The following is a 22,500-nucleotide window of genomic DNA, read 5'->3' on the forward strand; positions in this document are numbered from 1 at the left end:
AGTACATAATTCCATATGTGTTCATTCATAGTTTTGATGCCTTCAGTGAGAATCTACAATGTAAAGAGTCATGAAAATAAAAAGGAAACACATTGAATGAGAAGGTGTGTCCAAACTTTTGGCCTGTACTGTATGTGTATGTGTGTGTATGTGTGTGTGTGCGCGTGCGTGCGTGTGTGTATTTGTATGGCGCACTTGTATGTCCTGATTACCTTGTTGTGTATTCCTATTTCCTGTGTATGCTGACTCTAATATTAATAACTTCTGGTTTCGGTGTCATGAAAGGTACTTTACACAGATTAAAAATGTACATTGACATATTTATACTTCTGTAATACTTTGAATGACACTCCTGTACTATAATAGCATAGTGTATATACTAGTTAGTTATACTAGTAATACTGCCCTGACAGTCCCACGGTTCACCCGGGTCAGTGTTCACCGTCTGATCCAGTTATCCCGATCTAAAAACCCAGTTCAATGTCTAGCTACCCGCACCGAGCCATGCCGTGCTAACCGGCGTCCCTCCTCTGAGTGCAGCCAGCCCGTGTTAGCTATGTAGCTCTGCGGCTAAGAGCAGCGTTTGGCCGGCTAACAGGCAGATTAAAGGCCGGTGTGAGCCGCTCTTTTCCCGGCACACAGCGGCTCTGCTCCCGGGACACAGCGGCTCGGTTACCGGCCTCTCTCTCACCTGTTATGTAGTCGAAAACCTCCGTGTCGATCTCAGGAAACTCGCTCTTCAGGATGTCCACGTACGTCGCCATGATAGCCGGCCCAAGACTCCTGCCGCCGCGACACGCATGCGTCAATTTTGCGACATCAACAGGGAATTCTGGGTAATGAAGTTTTTATAATCAGGAAAGGAAAAAGGGTTTGTTTAGTGCCACAATAAGTTACACTTACTTGGAATTTGCCTTGTTGAATGGCCCATACATAAACACACATTACTATGAAATAACCTATAAATACAGAAACACATATATACACACACACACACACACACACACACATATATATATATATATATATATATATATATATATATATATATATATATATATATATATATATATATAAAAACAAAATCAGTTTAGCATAAGAAAAAAAAGCTGTTGGTTCTGCTGACCTGTGTCTTAGTATATGTTACTTTAATTATAGAAGAAGATGTAACCAGACCAACACTATATTTGTTTATGTATTTATTTCCTAAATTTAAATTACAAAATGTTTTGTTATGTCATTTTGGTGTTTTTTATTTTATTCTTTTTAATTTTCTAGTAATAGCACACACAGTATTACTGTACTATTGTGTGTGTGTGTGTGTGTGTGTGTGTGTGTGTGTGTGTGTGTGTGTGTGTGTGTGTGTTTGTATGTGTGTGTGAACGTGTATATATGTGTGTATCTGTGTGTTTATATATGTATGTGTGTGTGTGTGTGAATGTGTATATATGTGTGTGTCTGTGTGTTTATATATGTATATATATATATATATATATATATACATACATATATATATATATACAGACACACACATATGTGTGCGTGCGTGCGTACACGCAGTATTGTAGTACTTGGTGTTCTGTTATTAAAAATAACTACCGGTATGTGTTGTCCAGTCTGTTTTGCCGAGAGCGCCGCTCTGCGCATGCGCTCCTCTGGAGTTTAGGGTGGGAGAGTTAGCCGTTAGCCGTGACAGCTAACCGACCGGAGTGTGTAATGGCGGCCTCGGTGTTGCTGGGGTCTGGCGACAACACCGGACACAACTTCACGGTTGGAGGCGGCAGCAGCGGCGGCGGCACCGGGAATGTTTTAGGCGGGAATAATAACGGGCTGGGAGCGGCGGGTCTCGCGCCCTGGAACCGTTCTCTGGACCGCGCGCTGGACGAAGCCTCGGCCACCGGGAGCCTGAATCTCAGCGGCAGGAAGCTGAAGGAGTTCCCCCGGAGCGCCGCTAACCACGACCTCACAGACACCACCAGGGCCGGTAAGTGAGCCACATAGCCCGGGGACCGGACACCGGACACCCCCGCGGGTTAACTGCGAGCCCGTTAACGTAACTTAAAGCCAGTTTGTACCGATTAACGGGCGTCGGGAAGTCAACATCCAACTTTAACGGCTGGAGAGGATGGGACGGGAGGCTAGATGGGATACAGCTAACGTTAACGGCGACGACAGTTGGAAGTTTAGGCAGCGAAAACGATACGTTAAGTTTAGGGAAAAGATCGTGGTTCGGATCGAAACGCTACCGAGCAACGGTCAAGCGTTTCCGGAGTTAAAAATATTAACAATATACGTCAATATTTAGCCAACATTTTGAGAGATTTAGCATCATATTGCGTCACTGCCGGCCGTAGCTGTATCCCTTGTAGCCATAAAAAACTTTAACGGCTGGAGAGGATGGAAACCCGTCAGCCCGGGCCGGTGTTGTGACGAGGATGGTACCCCCCAAAAATACTGTACCCTGATTGGGTTATTTCGCTCACAGACGTTACAAACAAAATATGTATGTCTTATATATATATATATATTAGTCTTTTATAGGCTTTTTAACGTGTAAAAATCAAAATAATATAAGTTACAACAGACAGACACAGAGAGAGAGACACACAGATACACACACACACACACACACACACACACACAGATACAGACAGATACAGACAGACAGACACGCACACACAGACACACACAGATACAGACAGACAGACATACAGACACACACACACAGACACATACACACACACACACAGATACAGACAGACAGACACGCACACACAGACACACACACAGACACACACAGACACACATACACAAAGACACGCACACACACACACACACACACACACACACACACACATACAGACACACACAGACACACATACACAAAGACACGCACACACACACACACACACACACACACACACAGAGACACACAGATACAGACAGACAGACAGACAGACACACACACACACACACACACACACACACACACACACACACACACACACACACACACACACACACACACACACACACACACACACACACACCCACCCAGACACACCCAGACATGTTCCAACAGTATCCTAAACTCTAAATACCAGCAGCTACCTGGAGCTAGTTGGACCCTGTTATGGAACTATGTGGATTACTGTGCTGGTTGTAATGTTGAGGTGAACCCTCGCGGGACGGGACAGGTAGAGGTGTAGCCCCACGGGACAGGTAGAGGTGAAGCCTCGCGGGACGGGACAGGTAGAGGTGTAGCCCCACGGGACAGGTAGAGGTGAAGCCTCGCGGGACGGGACAGGTAGAGGTGTAGCCCCACGGGACAGGTAGAGGTGTAGCCCCACGGGACAGGTAGAGGTGAACCCTCGCGGGACGGGACAGGTAGAGGTGTAGCCCCACGGGACAGGTAGAGGTGTAGCCCCAATGACAGGTACAGGTGTAGCCCCACGGGACAGGTAGAGGTGTAGCCCACGGACGGGACAGGTAGAGGTGAAGCCCCACGGGACAGGTAGAGGTGTAGCCCCACGGGACAGGTAGAGGTGAACCCTCGCGGGACGGGACAGGTACAGGTGTAGCCCCACGGGACAGGTAGAGGTGTAGCCCCACGGGACGGGACAGGTAGAGGTGAAGCCCCACGGGACAGGTAGAGGTGTAGCCCCACGGGACAGGTAGAGGTGAAGCCTCGCGGGACGGGACAGGTAGAGGTGTAGCCCCACGGGACAGGTAGAGGTGTAGCCCCACGGGACAGGTAGAGGTGAACCCTCGCGGGACGGGACAGGTAGAGGTGTAGCCCCACGGGACAGGTAGAGGTGTAGCCCCACGGGACAGGTACAGGTGTAGCCCCACGGGACAGGTAGAGGTGTAGCCCCACGGGACGGGACAGGTAGAGGTGAAGCCCCACGGGACAGGTAGAGGTGTAGCCCCACGGGACAGGTAGAGGTGAACCTCAAGGGACGGGACAGGTAGAGGTGTAGCCCCACGGGACAGGTAGAGGTGTAGCCCCCACGGGACAGGTACAGGTGTAGCCCCACGGGACAGGTAGAGGTGTAGCCCCAATGGGACGGGACAGGTAGAGGTGAAGCCCCACGGACAGGTAGAGGTGTAGCCCCACGGGACAGGTAGAGGTGTAGTGGACTGGACGGGACAGGTAGGTGTGTGTGTGTGTGTGTGTGTGTGTGTGTGTGTGTGTGTGTGTGTGTGTGTGTGTGTGTGTGTGTGTGTGTGTGTGTGTGTGTGTGTGTGTGTGTGTGTGTGTGTGTGTGTGTGTGTGTGTGTGTGTGTGTGTGTGTGTGCGTGTGTGTGTGTGTGTGTGTGTGTGTGAGTGTGTTGTACAACAGGAAGTAAATGTTACCGTGGTGATGTGTTCTTCCTGCCTGCCAGGTGCTGGTCCCCTTCACAGCTGCACTGATATAAATATAGATACATACTGCGTGTACTCTGTATAGTACTGTGGAGTGTATCTATCATCATGTATAGATACATACTGCGTGTACTCTGTATAGTACTGTGGAGTGTATCTATCATCATGTATACATACATACTGTACTCTGTATAGTACTGTGGAGTGTATCTATCATCATGTATAGTACTCTGTATAGTACTGTGGAGTGTATCTATCATCATGTATAGATACATACTGCGTATACTCTGTATAGTACTGTGGAGTGTATCTATCATCATGTATAGATACATACTGCGTGTACTCTGTATAGTACTGTGGAGTGTATCTATCATCATGTATAGATACATACTGCGTGTACTCTGTATAGTACTGTGGAGTGTATCTATCATCATGTATACATACATACTGCTGTACTCTGTATAGTACTGTGGAGTGTATCTATCACCATGTATAGATACATACTGCGTGTACTCTGTATAGTACTGTGGAGTGTATCTATCATCATGTATAGATACATACTGCTGTATAGTACTGTGGAGTGTATCTATGTACTACATGGAGTCTGTATAGTATGTGGAGTGTATCTATCATCATGTATACATACATACTGCTGTACTCTGTATAGTACTGTGGAGTGTATCTATCACCATGTATAGATACATACTGCGTGTACTCTGTATAGTACTGTGGAGTGTATCTATCACCATGTATAGATACATACTGCTGTACTCTGTATAGTACTGTGGAGTGTATCTATCACCATGTATAGATACATACTGCGTGTACTCTGTATAGTACTGTGGAGTGTATCTACCATCATGTATAGATACATACTGCGTGTACTCTGTATAGTACTGTGGAGTGTATCTACCATCATGTATACATACATACTGCGTGTACTCTGTATAGTACTGTGGAGTGTATCTATCATCATGTATAGATACATACTGCGTGTACTCTGTATAGTACTGTGGAGTGTATCTATCATCATGTATAGATACATACTGCGTGTACTCTGTATAGTACTGTGGAGTGTATCTATCATCATGTATAGATACATACTGCGTGTACTCTGTATAGTACTGTGGAGTGTATCTATCATCATGTATAGATACATACTGCGTGTACTCTGTATAGTACTGTGGAGTGTATCTACCATCATGTATAGACACACAGACACACACACAGAGACACACAAACAGAGACACACACACACACACACACACACACACAGACACACGTTTGTTTTGTGTCCCTGCTGCAGGTTGAGCCGATGTTATCCAATCAGATCTTATTATTAATTATCATGGACAGGCTGAGCCAATCAGAGACGATGATGATGAAGTCCTCTCCACAGTACCGTAGACAGTAGCTCCTGAGATGTCCTGATGGTTCTGATTGGTGTACACATTAAGGACAACCACCTTTCCTGAAGTAGTCTCTGTATTCTGTGTGTAATAATAATAATAATATTAATAACACATTTTATTTATAATGCACTTTTCATCAAAAGATCTCAAAGTGCTTAGGATTGGGCATTGTTTTGATTTTAACGATTCTAATTCTTCCTTCTGATTCTTCCTTCTGATTCTGATTCTTTGTTCTGATTCTGATTCTTTGTTCTGATTCTGATTCTTTGTTCTGATTCTGATTCTTCCTTCTGATTCTGATTCCGGTTCTTATTGATTCTCGGTTCTGATTGGTGGAGTTGAAACGGGTCACATGCTTATGATAAGAGGAAGGTTTTATTTTGCTTCCAATCCTACTTTTTCTAAGTTGAACGATGCAGTCCCCTCTGCTGGTTGCTGTGGTTACTTGTTTAATACACCGGCCCAGTGGTGGCGGAGCAAGCCCCCGCAGGACCTTAAAGACCAGACAGGCATCAGCAAAGCTTCTCAAGTTTTCAAAGCTAAACATGGTGTGTTTTTTAATTATGTGAGAATGATGCATATTGGTGTGTGAGGAGGGAAAGCTTGTCCCCAGTGAGGGAGGGAGAATGGGGGTAACGTGCTCATGTTTCCACCCTCTCATCAGCAGTAGGGTCAGGTCCCGTTTTGGGATTTTTACGATTCCGATGCCGAACCGGTACTTTTAAAACGATTCAGATTCCTAAACCGATTCTAGAAAAACTGAAAAATGACATCAAACAAAGGCTTTTTTTTTTTTAATGGAGTTATTTTTTTTTTTTTAAATTGAACAATATATTAACGTTTGAAAGTACTTAACTATATATAATAAGTACACCTAACCCATAACTACAATAATGTAACAAATACCAGTTGCACCATTAACAAGTAACAGCAGAGTAGCTGTTGAGTTGAGTAGAGATGGTTTCTGTGTGAACCCACGTGTCCTGCTGCGATGCTGAACCATCGTTGTCTAAGTGCTGTTATCGTGCTAAGCTAGTTTGGTTCTGCAGAACAGAACACACACTGTACACAGTTGTAGTTTTAATTAGGTCTGAACTGTGGTTGTGTCCGGCCTGTCTCTCCTCTCAGGGCTGGTTTATGGTCCTGACGAGGCTCCACACAGCTCTCTCTGTAGCCTACGTATGGGGCCTGATGGTTATACTTCGTGTCTCTGTGACGTGTAACGTCAGGCGGCCAATCACAGTCATGATAAGAGCTTGGTAGAAGCACGCTGCGTGCTGATTGGCTCGCTGACACTGATGAGATGAGCTCCTCAGGCATTGAATGATGAGGCATTATTCAATGCTCAAATACGGTACCAGGCTGTAATTAACTGAGGGGTGTGTGTCTCTGTGTGTGTGTGTGTGTGTGTGTTCTCTACATAGTTGATTTCTCTCATAAAAAAGTGTCAGCAGTGAATGTAGTGATGAGATAGCAGACCTCTGGAGACCTAGATCCAGAAGACCAGCTGACCTCAGGTCAGTGGTGTAGCCGATGCAGACGTTGGGGCGTGACAAAGACGTCAGCTTTTAGCTTGGTTGAGATTCAGATTAGCAGAAGAGAGAGGAGTCACTGGGACTCTGAGCTTCTCTGTATGGTAGCGCTGCTCCATTATGGGAAAAACATATAATCACCATTATTTCGGTACATATCGAAATCACGATAATTCAACACGATTGCTCGTTGACTTCTGGAAAGATGTAGCAGTTATTGAACTTTTAATAAAAACAATGGAAAAAGTCACATAAATCAACCATAAAAACACACATACAACTGTGGACTTGTCCTATTGAAGCTTAATGTTTTCATTCAGAACACACAAGAGAGAAAATAAGAGTTAACTTGCAAAACGTAATGAGCTAAATAATAGTTTTTCTCAATCATTCTGTTTCTGTGATCACTGGGAGCAGAAATCATAATCACGATTACATTTAGATTAATTGCACAGCGATGCTGTATGTCCTATTTACCCTCCAAACTGTTGTTATTGCACTATGACAGGGTCAAATCGGTTTCACGTTCTATCACCCCTTTTAAATCTGAGCATGTGCACCTCACATCTGCTCTGACTCACATCAGGCAGTGACCCAGTGTTGGTGTGTCCCCAGCACCATCAAGGATCTTTAGTAATCACCTGATTTGAGTTACTGGAGGAATGGTTTCAGCCCTAGTTCTGTGTGTTTGGTCACTAAACAGACAGAGGTGTAGTCTTTCCACCAGTGTGAGAGCACAACATCTGTGCATTATTAGGAGGAGGAGATCAGCTGGTCAGTGAGGTCACCGTGACAACCACACACCTACAGAGTAGAGTGATCTGATTGGAGGACGGCTGTGAGACAAGAGGAAGCTGCAGATACAGACTGGCTGTTTGTTCTACGTTAGGTTTCTATTTCTAGACTCAGTCACGAGTTACACACACACACACAGAGACACACACACACACACACACACACACACACACACACACACACAGAGAGTATAAACATAGAAAGTAAACAGTTGATGAGATACAGCTCTGATTCCTTTGTTGTGTTGGATAAAAGTGTCTTTTATGTGACGTAATATAACCTTTGCGTGTGTGTGTGTGTGTGTGTGTGTGTGTGTGTGTGTGTGTGTGTGTGTGTGTGTGTGCGTGTGCGTGTGTAGACTTGTCTCGTAACCGTCTGTCGGAGCTGCCTCTGGAGGTGTGTCTCTTCGTGTCTCTGGAGAGTCTGAACCTTTACCAGAACTGTCTCCGGTCTCTGCCGGACAGTCTGCTCAACCTGCAGGCTCTCACCTGCCTCAACCTCAGGTAACACACACACACACACACACACACACACACACACACACACACACACATATATATATATATATATATACACACACACACACACACACACACACACACAGAGACACACAGACAGACACATATACATATACACACACACACAGAGAAACACACACAGACACACAGGGAAACACACACAGAGAGACACAACACACACACACACACGCACACAGAGACACACACACTCAGACCCATCATGATCACATGAATTCTTTGAGAAGAGAAAACTATTTTTAGAATGCCTAAAGAGCAGAAATAACACTGATGTCTGCTTGTCTCTCTCTCTCCCTCCTGTCTCCCTGTCTCTCTCTCCCTGTCTCTCTCTCTCCCTGTCTCTCTCTCCCTGTCTGTCTGTCTTCCTCCCTGTCTCTCTCTCTCCCTGTCTCTCTGTCTCTCTCCCTGTCTCACTCTCTCCCTCCCTATCTCCCTGTCTCTCTCTCCCTCCCTGTCTCTCTCTCCCTCCCTGTCTCTCTCTCTCCCTCCCTGTCTCTCTCTCTCCCCTCCCTGTCTCTCTCCCTCCCTGTCTCTCTCTATCCCTTTCTGTCTCCCTCCCTGTCTCCCTCTATCCCTCCCTGTCTCCCTCTATCCCTTCCTGTCTCCCTCTATCCCTCCCTGTCTCTCTCCCTCCCTGTCTCTCTCTCTCTATCCCTCCCTGTCTCTCTCCCTCCCTGTCTCTCTCTCTCCCTCCCTGTCTCTCTGTCTCCCTCCCTGTCTCCCTCTATCCCTTCCTGTCTCCCTCCCTGTCTCCCTCTATCCCTCCCTGTCTCTCTGTCTCCCTCCCTGTCTCTCTGTCTCCCTCCCTGTCTCCCTCCCTGTCTCTCTCTCAGTCGTAACCAGCTGTCTGTCCTCCCGGTGGTGGTCTGCAGTCTTCCTCTGAAGGTTTTGATCGCCTGCAACAACAAACTGGTTTCTCTGCCAGAGGAGCTGGGCCAGCTGAGACACCTCACTGAGCTGGTCAGTATATATCACATGACCTATCACATGACCTATCACATGACCTATCACATGACCTACCTGGTCAGTATATCACATGACCTACCTGGTCAGTGTATCACATGATCTACCTGGTCAGTCTATCACATGACCTACCTGGTCAGTATATCACATGACCTACCTGGTCAGTATATCACATGACCTACCTGGTCAGTCTATCACATGACCTACCTGGTCAGTGTATCACATGACCTACCTGGTCAGTCTATCACATGACCTACCTGGTCAGTGTATCACATGATCTACCTGGTCAGTCTATCACATGACCTACCTGGTCAGTATATCACATGACCTACCTGGTCAGTCTATCACATGACCTACCTGGTCAGTGTATCACATGATCTACCTGGTCAGTCTATCACATGACCTACCTGGTCAGTATATCACATGACCTACCTGGTCAGTCTATCACATGACCTACCTGGTCAGTATATCACATGACCTACCTGGTCAGTCTATCACATGACCTACCTGGTCAGTAGATCACATGACCTACCTGGTCAGTCTATCACATGACCTACCTGGTCAGTTTATATCACATGACCTATCACATGACCTACCTGGTCAGTCTATCACATGACCTACCTTGTCAGACCTGGTCAGTATATCACATGACCTACCTGGTCACACCTGGTCAGTCTATCACATGATCTACCTGGTCAGTCTATCACATGACTTACCTGGTCAGTATATCACATGACCTACCTGGTAAGTGTATCACATGACCTACCTGGTTAGTATATATCACATGACCTACCTGGTCAGTATATCACATGACCTACCTGGTCAGTATATCGCATGACCTACCTGGTCAGTATATCACCTGGTCAGTATATCACATGACCTACCTGGTCAGTCTATCACATGACCTACCTGGTCAGACCTGGTCAGTATATCACATGACCTACCTGGTCAGTTTATATCACATGACCTATCACATGACCTACCTGGTCAGTCTATCACATGACCTACCTGGTCAGACCTGGTCAGTATATCACATGACCTACCTGGTCACACCTGGTCAGTCTATCACATGACCTACCTGGTCAGTATATCACATGATCTACCTGGTCAGTATATCACATGATCTACCTGGTTAGTCTATCACATGATCTACCTGGTCAGTCTATCACATGATCTACCTGGTCAGTATATCACATGATCTACCTGGTCAGTATATCACATGACCTACCTGGTCAGTCTATCACATGATCTACCTGGTCAGTGTATCACATGACCTACCTGTCCTAATGACCAAGACATATTGATTATCAGTTATTGATGGCTGTGTGTATCAGTTATTGATCAGTTATTGATGGCTGTGTGGATCAGTTATTGATGGCTGTGTGGATCGGTTATTGATGGCTGTGTGTATCAGTTATTGATGGCTGTGTGGATCAGTTATTGATCAGTTGTTGATGGCTGTGTGTATCAGTTATTGATGGCTGTGTGTATCAGTTATTGATCAGTTATTGATGGCTGTGTGTATCAGTTATTGATGGCTGTGTGTATCAGTTATTGATCAGTTATTGATGGCTGTGTGTATCAGTTATTGATCAGTTATTGATGGCTGTGTGGATCAGTTATTGATGGCTGTGTGGATCAGTTATTGATGGCTGTGTGTATCAGTTATTGATCAGTTATTGATGGCTGTGTGGATCGGTTATTGATGGCTGTGTGTATCAGTTATTGATGGCTGTGTGGATCAGTTATTGATCAGTTGTTGATGGCTGTGTGTATCAGTTATTGATGGCTGTGTGTATCAGTTATTGATGGCTGTGTGTATCAGTTATTGATGGCTGTGTGTATCAGTTATTGATCAGTTATTGATGGCTGTGTGTATCAGTTATTGATCAGTTATTGATGGCAGTCTATCACATGACCTACCTGGTCAGACCTGGTCAGTATATCACATGACCTACCTGGTCAGTTTATATCACATGACCTATCACATGACCTACCTGGTCAGTCTATCACATGACCTACCTGGTCAGACCTGGTCAGTATATCACATGACCTACCTGGTCAGACCTGGTCAGTATATCACATGACCTACCTGGTCACACCTGGTCAGTCTATCACATGACCTACCTGGTCAGTATATCACATGATCTACCTGGTCAGTATATCACATGATCTACCTGGTTATCACATGATCTATCTATCATCTACCTGGTCAGTCTATCACATGATCTACCTGGTCAGTATATCACATGACCTACCTGGTCAGTCTATCACATGATCTACCTGGTCAGTGTATCACATGACCTACCTGTCCTAATGACCAAGACATATTGATTATCAGTTATTGATGGCTGTGTGTATCAGTTATTGATCAGTTATTGATGGCTGTGTGGATCAGTTATTGATGGCTGTGTGTATCAGTTATTGATGGCTGTGTGTATCAGTTATTGATCAGTTATTGATGGCTGTGTGTATCAGTTATTGATGGCTGTGTGGATCAGTTATTGATCAGTTGTTGATGGCTGTGTGTATCAGTTATTGATGGCTGTGTGTATCAGTTATTGATCAGTTATTGATGGCTGTGTGTATCAGTTATTGATGGCTGTGTGTATCAGTTATTGATCAGTTATTGATGGCTGTGTGTATCAGTTATTGATCAGTTATTGATGGCTGTGTGGATCAGTTATTGATGGCTGTGTGGATCAGTTATTGATGGCTGTGTGTATCAGTTATTGATCAGTTATTGATGGCTGTGTGGATCGGTTATTGATGGCTGTGTGTATCAGTTATTGATGGCTGTGTGGATCAGTTATTGATCAGTTGTTGATGGCTGTGTGTATCAGTTATTGATGGCTGTGTGTATCAGTTATTGATCAGTTATTGATGGCTGTGTGTATCAGTTATTGATGGCTGTGTGTATCAGTTATTGATCAGTTATTGATGGCTGTGTGTATCAGTTATTGATCAGTTATTGATGGCTGTGTGGATCAGTTATTGATGGCTGTGTGTATTAGTTATTGATGGCTGTGTGTATGGCTGTGTGTATAAGTTATTGATCAGTTATTGATGGCTGTGTGTATCAGTTATTGATGGCTGTGTGTATCAGTTATTGATCAGTTATTGATGGCTGTGTGTATCAGTTATTGATGGCTGTGTGTATCAGTTATTGATCAGTTATTGATGGCTGTGTGGTTGACCCCTGCAGGATGTGAGCTGTAATGAGATCCAGACTCTGCCGTCTCAGGTGGGTCAGCTGGAGGCTCTCAGAGACCTGAACATCAGGAGGAACCACCTGGTCCGCCTGCCTCCAGGTACACACACACACTCTCACACACACACACACACACACACACACACACACACACACACACACACACACACACACACACACACACAACACACACACACATATATACACACACACACACACACACACACACACACACACACAGATCTATACACACACACACACACATATATACACACACAAACACACTCGCACACACAGTGACACACATATATATACACACACATACACACACAGATATATATACACACAAACACACACGCACACAGAGACACAGATATATATACACACACACACACACACACACACACAGAGACACACAGATATATACACACAAAAACACACACACACATATATACACAAACACACACACACAGAGACACACATATATACACACACACACACATATATATACACACACACACACACACACAGATATATACACACAAAAACACACACAGATATATACACACACACACACACAGAGACACAGACACACAGATATGTACACAGACACACACACACACACCCATTGTGTGTATTCCTGTTTAATAAAAGTGTGTGTGTGTGTATCTCTGTGTGTGTGTGTATCTGTGTGTGTGTGTGTGTGTGTGTGTGTGTGTGTGTGTGTGTGTGTGTGTGTGTGTGTGTGTGTGTGTGTGTGTGTGTGTGTGTGTGTGTGTGTGTGTGTGTGTGTGTGTGTGTGTGTGTGTGTGTGTGTGTGTGTGTGTGTGTGTGTGTGTGTGTGTGTGTGTGTGTGTGTGTGTGTGTGTGTGTGTGTGTGTGTGTGTGTGTGTGTGTGTGTGTGTGTGTGTGTGTGTGTGTGTGTGTGTGTGTGTGTGTGTGTGTGTGTGTGTGTGTGTGTGTGTGTGTGTTCTCAGAGCTAGCTGACCTCCCATTGGTGCGTCTGGACTTCTCCTGTAACAAGGTGACCTCCATCCCCGTCTGTTACCGGCAGCTCACTCAGCTACACACCATCGTCCTCGACAACAACCCTCTACAGACCCCACCTGCACAGGTACCCCTCTCATTCCCCCTACTCAGGTGTTTCCCCCTCTCATTCCCCCTGCTCTGGTGATGGAGCCTGGTGATATATATATATATATATATATATACAGAGGCAGAAGTGTGGGTGAGTTCCAGCTGACAGTGTGTGTGTGTGTGTGTGTGTGTGTGTGTGTGTGTGTGTGTGTGTGTGTGTGTGTGTGTGTGTGTGTGTGTGTCTCGTGTGTCTCGTGTGTGTGTGTGTGTGCAGATCTGCATTAAAGGGAAGGTCCACATATTTAAGTACCTGAACCTGGAGGCCAGTAAGACGACCCCGGACCTCCCAGACTACGACAGACGGCCTCTAAACTTCAGCTCCTGGTCAGAAACTCTTCTCTCTCTTTCTTTCTTCACTTCTTTTCTCACGTTCACACACTTCAACACTGATGTCATCTTGCTCTGTTTGCGTTCCCATCAACCGAACCAAGACGAGTCAGACCGGTCTGATGATTAATGAAGACGTGACGCAGTCTTCACTTCAAATCAGACACAAACAGAGAAGCAGTGTGTGTGTGAATGACAATCTTAGATAAATAAAACCTGTATTTATCCCTCCTGATGTCTTCCCCTGTCGACCACGATGACACTTTTAGTTTTTCTGGGTCGAGATGTACAATAAATTCCAACGTTTTGGTCATCTTTTTCATCACTTTTGTCACTTTTTTCGAAGTTCCTGTCAATATTTTCCCGTTCATTTTTTAAGATTATTTTTTGGTTATCAGATGGTTTCCGTCTAAACGTAGCCTAAAACACCCAAATTCGAAGAAAGTAGTGGACTGACCATTTATTTAACTTGTGAAGAGCGTTGTAGGGAACCATGCACGGTACTTTGTTTTTAAAATGTGGTTGAAAGAAACTCAAATTTCTGATATAGAAACATTTAGAAAATGGGTCAGATTAGACCCGAGGACATCAGGAGGGATAACCTGGAGGTCTGATGTTTAAAAGCTCTCAGGCTCCTTCCAACAATACTCATTAGATATGTACAGAACAGGCCACAAGTTTGGACACACCTTCTCATTCAATGTGTTTCCTTTTTATTTTCATGACTGTTTACATTGTAGATTCTCACTGAAGGCATCAAAACTATGAATGAACACATATGGAATTATGTACTTAACAAAAAAGTGTGAAATAACTGAAAACATGTCTTATATTTTAGATTCCTCAAAGTAGACACCCTTTGCTTTTTTATTAATAAGGGAAATAATTCCACTAATTAACCCTGACAAAGCACACCTGTGAAGGTAAAACCATTTCAGGTGACTACCTCATGAAGCTCATTGAGAGAACACCAAGGGTTTGCAGAGTTATCAAAAAAACTTTGAAGAATCTAAAATATAAGACATGTTTTCAGTTATTTCACACTTTTTTGTTAAGTACATAATTCCATATGTGTTCATTCATAGTTTTGATGCCTTCAGTGAGAATCTACAATGTAAATAGTCATGAAAATAAAAAGGAAACTCATTGAATGAGAAGGTGGGTCCAAACGTTTGTCCTGTACTGTATAGATGAAGCCAGAGAGACCAGAGTCAGCCTGCTCGGTTACCTGTAAGACTTACAGAATAGTTACACGAGTACTGACATATTGTCAGTAAGACACCCATGAATATACGCTCCGTCATATAACCAAGATTCCTGAAAGTCCATGAGTCCAATCACCCGTCTCAATCAACTTGAGACACTTGTTTGTTGTGTTTTAGTCAGTCAGTGTGCTCTAGGTTATGTTTCCATACTGTAGCAGGGCCGGTGTGTCCCACAGTGTGTAGATATGAACGGTGAAGACAATCAGCCAAACAGGCCCAACAGGTTTCCTTTAGTCTGGGCCGGGGAGGCTGCGAGGCTCACTAGGGCTGTGTGCAGTTAATCTAAAAATGTAATAGTGATTATGATTTCGGCTCCCAATGATCACAAAAACACAATAATCGAGAAAAACTATTATTATTTAAGTAAACTCTTATTTTCTCTTTTGTGTTCTGACTGAAAAAAATAAAGTTTCAATAGGAGAAGTATTAAAGAAAATGTCACAGTTGTATGTCTTTTTGTTACTGTTGACTTATTTAACTTTTTCCACTGTTTTTTAAGTTCAATAATTGCAACATCTTTCCAGAAGTCAACGAGTAATCGTGTTGAATTATTGTGATTTCAATATTGACCGAAATAATGGTGATTATATTTTTTCCCCTAATGGAGCAGCCCTGAGGCTCTCTGCTGGAGGGATGTATTTATTTTAGCTGACTAAATCCTCCCTTCTGCCTGTCTGTCTGTCTGTCTGTCTCTCTGCCTGTCTGTCTGTCTGTCTCTCTGCCTCTCTGTCTGTCTGTCTGTCTGTCTGTCTGCCAGTGTGGATGAGCTGTACCCCGGCCGGCCGTACGGAGCGCTGGATTCTGGTTTCAACAGCGTCGACAGCGGAGACAAGAGATGGTCGGGGAACGAGGTTAGACACACACACACACACAGAGACACAAACACACACACACACACACACACAGAGACACAGACACACAGACACACACAGAGACACACACACACACACACAGAGACACACACACAACACACACATGCACACAGAGACACAGACACACACACACACACACACACACACACACACACACACACACACACACACACACACACACACACACACACACACACACACACACAGAGACACAGACACACACACACACACACACAGACACACACACACACACACACACACACACACAGACACACACACACACAGACACACACACACAACACACACATGCACACAGAGACACAGACACACACACAGAGACACACACACAACACACACACACACACACACAGAGACACAGACACACACACACACACACACAACACACATGCACACACACACACACACACACACACACCACAAAATCACACACAGCCACAGACAGACAGACACGCACGCACGCACACATGCAGACACACACCACAGAGACACACATTCATACACACACGCAGACACACACCACAGAGACACACATACACACACCTTTCTTTTCTCACATTTTTATTCATCAGAAATTATAATATTCAGATACATACTGTACACATCCATAATCCAATGTCTGTGTGTGAGCTGACTACCTGTCTGTGTGTGAGCGGACTACCTGTCTGTCTACCTGTCTGTGTGTGAGCTGACTACCTGTCTGTGTGTGAGCGGACTACCTGTCTGTCTACCTGTCTGTGTGTGAGCTGACTACCTGTCTGTGTGTGAGCTGACTACCTGTCTGTGTGTGAGCGGACTACCTGTCTGTGTGTGAGCTGACTACCTGTCTGTGTGTGAGCGGACTACCTGTCTGTCTACCTGTCTGTGTGTGAGCTGACTACCTGTCTGTGTGTGAGCTGACTACCTGTCTGTGTGTGAGCGGACTACCTGTCTGTGTGTGACCTGTCTACCTGTCTGTCTACCTGTCTGTGTGTCCAGCCTACAGAGGAGCTGTCCGAGCTGCCCCTGAGAGTAGCAGAGATCAGCCGAGATCAGAGACCGAGAGCTCCGCTGGCCAACGGCACGCGTGAGTTCCCCACATTCACATTACTGGTGATACACATTAGAGGAAACAGAATCAGTTTGGTGACTGAATCTGTCTGTCTGTCTCTCTGCCTGTCTCTCTGCCTGCCTGTCTGTCTGCCTCCAGATGTGGAGTCGGAGCAGATAGACTACATAGACAGCTGTGTGGGAGAGGAAGAGGAGGAGGAAGGGAGGAGTAGAGCCAGTGGCAGCAGGGACAGCGCCAGCCTGAGCTCTCAGTTCATGGCCTACATCGAGAGACGCATCACCAGAGAGGTAAGAGCTCCACCCACTGACTACACTTATTCTCAGTGTCTGACTACATTATGGGATGAGAGAGAGAGAGAGAGAGAGAGAGAGAGAGACCTTTTAGTTAAAGAGTAAGATCCTTTTAGTTTAACATGAAACAGCCCCGAAATCACCATCACCAAACTCCACCAGACTCCATGTAAATAATCAGGACTTTTAGCGTGTATAGAGCCAGCATATCTCCACCAGACTCCATGTAAATAATCAGGACTTTTAGCGTGTATAGAGCCAGCATATCTCCACCAGACTCCATGTAAATAATCAGGACTTTTAGTGTGTATAGAGCCAGCATATCTCCACCAGACTCCATGTAAATAATCAGGACTTTTAGCGTGTATAGAGCCAGCATATCTCCACCAGACTCCATGTAAATAATCAGGACTTTTAGCGTGTATAGAGCCAGCATATCTCCACCAGACTCCATGTAAATAATCAGGACTTTTAGTGTGTATAGAGCCAGCATATCTCCACCAGACTCCATGTAAATAATCAGGACTTTTAGTGTGTATAGAGCCAGCATATCTCCACCAGACTCCATGTAAATAATCAGGACTTTTAGCGTGTATAGAGCCAGCATATCTCCACCAGACTCCATGTAAATAATCAGGACTTTTAGTGTGTATAGAGCCAGCATATCTCCACCAGACTCCATGTAAATAATCAGGACTTTTAGCGTGTATAGAGCCAGCATATCTCCACCAGACTCCATGTAAATAATCAGGACTTTTAGCGTGTATAGAGCCAGCATATCTCCACCAGACTCCATGTAAATAATCAGGACTTTTAGCGTGTATAGAGCCAGCATATCTCCACCAGACTCCATGTAAATAATCAGGACTTTTAGCGTGTATAGAGCCAGCATATCTCCACATGTAAATGGGGGTTCCCGCATGTATTTTATTTTGTAAAGCTGTGTGTGACTTCCTGTTTGTGTGTCCAGGGTTCTCCAGGAAAAACCAACTCGAGGACAGAAGACACGAGGAGACACAACAGGTACGCTGACACCACAGGTTAACTTCTGACAGAAGAGATGCTGACTGCAAAACTACTCCGAGCTGTCTAACATCCTGTCTGTCTGTCTGTCTGTCTGCGTGCGTGCGTGCGTGCGTGTGTGTGTGTGTGTGTGTGCCTGTCTGTCTGTCTGTCTGTCTGTGTGCCTGTCTGTCTGTCTCTCTAGGAGTGTTGTGGATGGTGTAACAGCGCCCTCCGGTGCCCAGAGCCAGGTAATACCTTCTGCTTCTACCTTCTCTGTCTGATACAAACATCAGTTTATAGAGATTAAAGAGAATAAAAGTCTGAAATCATTTTAACGGAGATAGTGGAGACGATCGATAGGTCTAACGTCTGTGTTTAACTATATATCGTTGTGTGTGTGTGTGTGTCTATATATATATATATATATATATATATATATATATATATATATATATATATATATATATATACCCCCACATCATCACATACCCTTCACCATACCTAGAGATTGGTATGGGGTACTTTCCATAAGATCATCTCTCAATGCAAATCAAACCAGCTATTAGGCTAACTGACATAAAACCATGCTAATCCTCATTTCTCTCTGTCTGTCTGTCTCTCTTCATCTCTGTCTGCCTGTCTGTCTGCCTGTCTGTCTCTCAGAGAGGTGTTCTTGGTGTAGGGGGGGTGGAGAGGATGAGGAGGGAGGCTCATCTCGCTGCTCTGAGGTACGACGAGGAGAGACAGAAGAATCGATCTCTGCAGAGAGACAACGTCACCAGCTACACCAAGGTACCTTTCCTTTAACCAATCACCAGCTACACCAAGGTACCTTTCCTTTTAACCAATCAGCAGCTACACCAAGGTACCTTTCCTTTAACCAATCAGCAGCTACACCAAGGTACCTTTCCTTTAACCAATCAGCAGCTACACCAAGGTACCTTTCCTTTAACCAATCAGCAGCTACACCAAGGTACCTTTCCTTTAACCAATCAGCAGCTACACCAAGGTACCTCCCCTTTAACCAATCAGCAGCTACACCAAGGTACCTCCCTTTTAACCAATCAGCAGCTACACCAAGGTACCTCCCCTTTAACCAATCAGCAGCTACACCAAGGTACCTCCCTTTTAACCAATCAGCAGCTACACCAAGGTACCGCCCCTTTAACCAATCAGCAGCTACACCAAGGTACCGCCCCTTTAACCAATCAGCAGCTACACCAAGGTACCTTTCCTTTAACCAATCAGCAGCTACACCAAGGTACCTTTCCTTTAACCAATCAGCAGCTACACCAAGGTACCTTTCCTTTAACCAATCAGCAGCTACACCAAGGTACCTTTCCTTTAACCAATCAGCAGCTACACCAAGGTACCTCCCCTTTAACCAATCAGCAGCTACACCAAGGTACCTCCCTTTTAACCAATCAGCAGCTACACCAAGGTACCGCCCCTTTAACCAATCAGCAGCTACACCAAGGTACCTCCCCTTTAACCAATCAGCAGCTACACCAAGGTACCTCCCCTTTAACCAATCAGCAGCTACACCAAGGTACCTCCCTTTTAACCAATCAGCAGCTACACCAAGGTACCTTTCCTTTAACCAATCAGCAGCTACACCAAGGTACCTTTCCTTTAACCAATCAGCAGCTACACCAAGGTACCTTTCCTTTAACCAATCAGCAGCTACACCAAGGTACCTCCCTTTAACCAATCAGCAGCTACACCAAGGTACCTCCCCTTTAACCAATCAGCAGCTACACCAAGGTACCTCCCCTTTAACCAATCAGCAGCTACACCAAGGTACCTTTCCTTTAACCAATCAGCAGCTACACCAAGGTACCTCCCTTTAACCAATCAGCAGCTACACCAAGGTACCTTTCCTTTAACCAATCAGCAGCTACACCAAGGTACCTCCCTTTTAACCAATCAGCAGCTACACCAAGGTACCTTTCCTTTAACCAATCAGCAGCTACACCAAGGTACCGTTCCTTTAACCAATCAGCAGCTACACCAAGGTACCTTTCCTTTAACCAATCAGCAGCTACACCAAGGTACCTCCCCTTTAACCAATCAGCAGCTACACCAAGGTACCTTTCCTTTAACCAATCAGCAGCTACACCAAGGTACCTTTCCTTTAACCAATCAGCAGCTACACCAAGGTACCTTTCCTTTAACCAATCAGCAGCTACACCAAGGTACCTCCCCTTTAACCAATCAGCAGCTACACCAAGGTACCTTTCCTTTAACCAATCAGCAGCTACACCAAGGTACCTTTCCTTTAACCAATCAGCAGCTACACCAAGGTACCGTTCCTTTAACCAATCAGCAGCTACACCAAGGTACCTTTCCTTTAACCAATCAGCAGCTACACCAAGGTACCTCCCTTTTAACCAATCAGCAGCTACACCAAGGTACCTCCCCTTTAACCAATCAGCAGCTACACCAAGGTACCTTTCCTTTAACCAATCAGCAGCTACACCAAGGTACCTCCCCTTTAACCAATCAGCAGCTACACCAAGGTACCTTTCCTTTAACCAATCAGCAGCTACACCAAGGTACCTTTCCTTTAACCAATCAGCAGCTACACCAAGGTACCGTTCCTTTAACCAATCAGCAGCTACACCAAGGTACCTTTCCTTTAACCAATCAGCAGCTACACCAAGGTACCTCCCTTTTAACCAATCAGCAGCTACACCAAGGTACCTTTCCTTTAACCAATCAGCAGCTACACCAAGGTACCGCCCCTTTTAACTGAAGTTGGAGAAACCGCCTTTCTTTTACTGTCTATGGAGCTAGCTGACATGATCTACGATCTGAGCTACTGAGCATGTGCGAGTGCAATCAAAGATAGTACAGAAGAAGAAAAGAGGTCTCACTCTGTAGCTAAAACAGAGACCTGAACACAGGGTGAAAAGAGGAGCTGCAGAAATGTGCAGTACAACTAAAATATGGTGTTTTTTGATAATTAAACCATGTAAACCTATTCTAACCTATACAACCTCTAAATATAATTATGAACCTGAAACTGAGCATAAAATGAGTGCTGTAAAGATGGATATCCCAGAGTAACTGTTGTTGTTGTTGTTGTTTTTCAGCATAAAGCAGCTGTGAGTCCAGACAGTGAGGTGAGACTCTTCACTTTATTCATCACCTGGTTGAATCACACGTTTCTAACTTGAATTCTGGTTAAAAGTCCAAAACGTCAGAGCTGCAGAGCACTGTGAATCTTATTGTCATCGGTCAGTTCAGTGTGTTTTAGCTCCAACCCCTCCCGATAGAGAGGGGAAGTCCCGCCCCTTCCTGTTTCCACCTTGGGACTTTATTTCAGTTTAAATGTGTCCGGTAGTGTTATTCTGAAGGGGTGGGACTTCCTCTCTCTGTGTAGGCCACACCCCTCCCCCTGTTCACCCTCACCTCATGTCTGTGTGTGTGTGTATCTGTTTGTATCTGTGTGTGTGTGTGTGTGTGTGTGTCTGTGTGTGTGTGTGTATCTGTTTGTATCTGTGTGTGTGTGTGTGTTGCGTGTGTGTGCACCGTGTGTGTGTGTCTGTCTGTCTGTCTGCGTGTGTTTGCTCTGTATGTGTGTCTGTATCTGTGTGTATGCCTGTGTGTGTGTGTGTGTGTATCTGTGTGTGTGTGTGTGTGTGTGTGTGTGTGTCCGTATCTGTGTCTGTATCTGTGTGTATGTATCTGTGTCTGTATCTGTATCTGTCTGTGTGT

The 22,500-nt window shown here is 44.9% G+C and overlaps 2 protein-coding genes across 4 annotated transcripts in view; one reads left to right on the forward strand and one right to left on the reverse strand.

Annotated features, from left to right (window-relative positions):
• abcf3 (ATP-binding cassette, sub-family F (GCN20), member 3) overlaps positions 1–1,794 on the reverse strand; it is a 26,888-nt gene extending 25,094 nt beyond the window's left edge. The window contains exons 1-2 of the mRNA XM_028574375.1: positions 1,600–1,794; positions 692–832 (exon numbers count right to left, since the gene is read on the reverse strand). Coding sequence (XP_028430176.1) covers positions 692–764 — 73 coding nt within the window. The 5' untranslated portion in view covers positions 765–832; positions 1,600–1,794. The remainder of the gene's footprint in view (positions 1–691; positions 833–1,599) is intronic.
• lrch3 (leucine-rich repeats and calponin homology (CH) domain containing 3) overlaps positions 1,617–22,500 on the forward strand; it is a 36,704-nt gene continuing 15,820 nt past the window's right edge. For 2 of the 3 annotated variants that reach the window (XM_028574372.1, XM_028574373.1), the window contains exons 1-13: positions 1,617–1,984; positions 8,464–8,608; positions 9,475–9,601; positions 12,810–12,915; positions 13,793–13,929; positions 14,167–14,276; positions 16,302–16,395; positions 17,413–17,500; positions 17,624–17,772; positions 18,746–18,798; positions 18,983–19,028; positions 19,444–19,572; positions 21,876–21,905. In XM_028574372.1, coding sequence (XP_028430173.1) covers positions 1,717–1,984; positions 8,464–8,608; positions 9,475–9,601; positions 12,810–12,915; positions 13,793–13,929; positions 14,167–14,276; positions 16,302–16,395; positions 17,413–17,500; positions 17,624–17,772; positions 18,746–18,798; positions 18,983–19,028; positions 19,444–19,572; positions 21,876–21,905 — 1,482 coding nt within the window. In that variant the 5' untranslated portion in view covers positions 1,617–1,716. The remainder of the gene's footprint in view (positions 1,985–8,463; positions 8,609–9,474; positions 9,602–12,809; positions 12,916–13,792; positions 13,930–14,166; positions 14,277–16,301; positions 16,396–17,412; positions 17,501–17,623; positions 17,773–18,745; positions 18,799–18,982; positions 19,029–19,443; positions 19,573–21,875; positions 21,906–22,500) is intronic. The other variant, XM_028574374.1, reaches the window with a different exon arrangement.

The sequence above is a fragment of the Perca flavescens genome, chromosome 3 (genome assembly GCF_004354835.1).
Source record: "Perca flavescens isolate YP-PL-M2 chromosome 3, PFLA_1.0, whole genome shotgun sequence".
NCBI classification, from domain to species: Eukaryota; Metazoa; Chordata; class Actinopteri; order Perciformes; family Percidae; genus Perca; species Perca flavescens.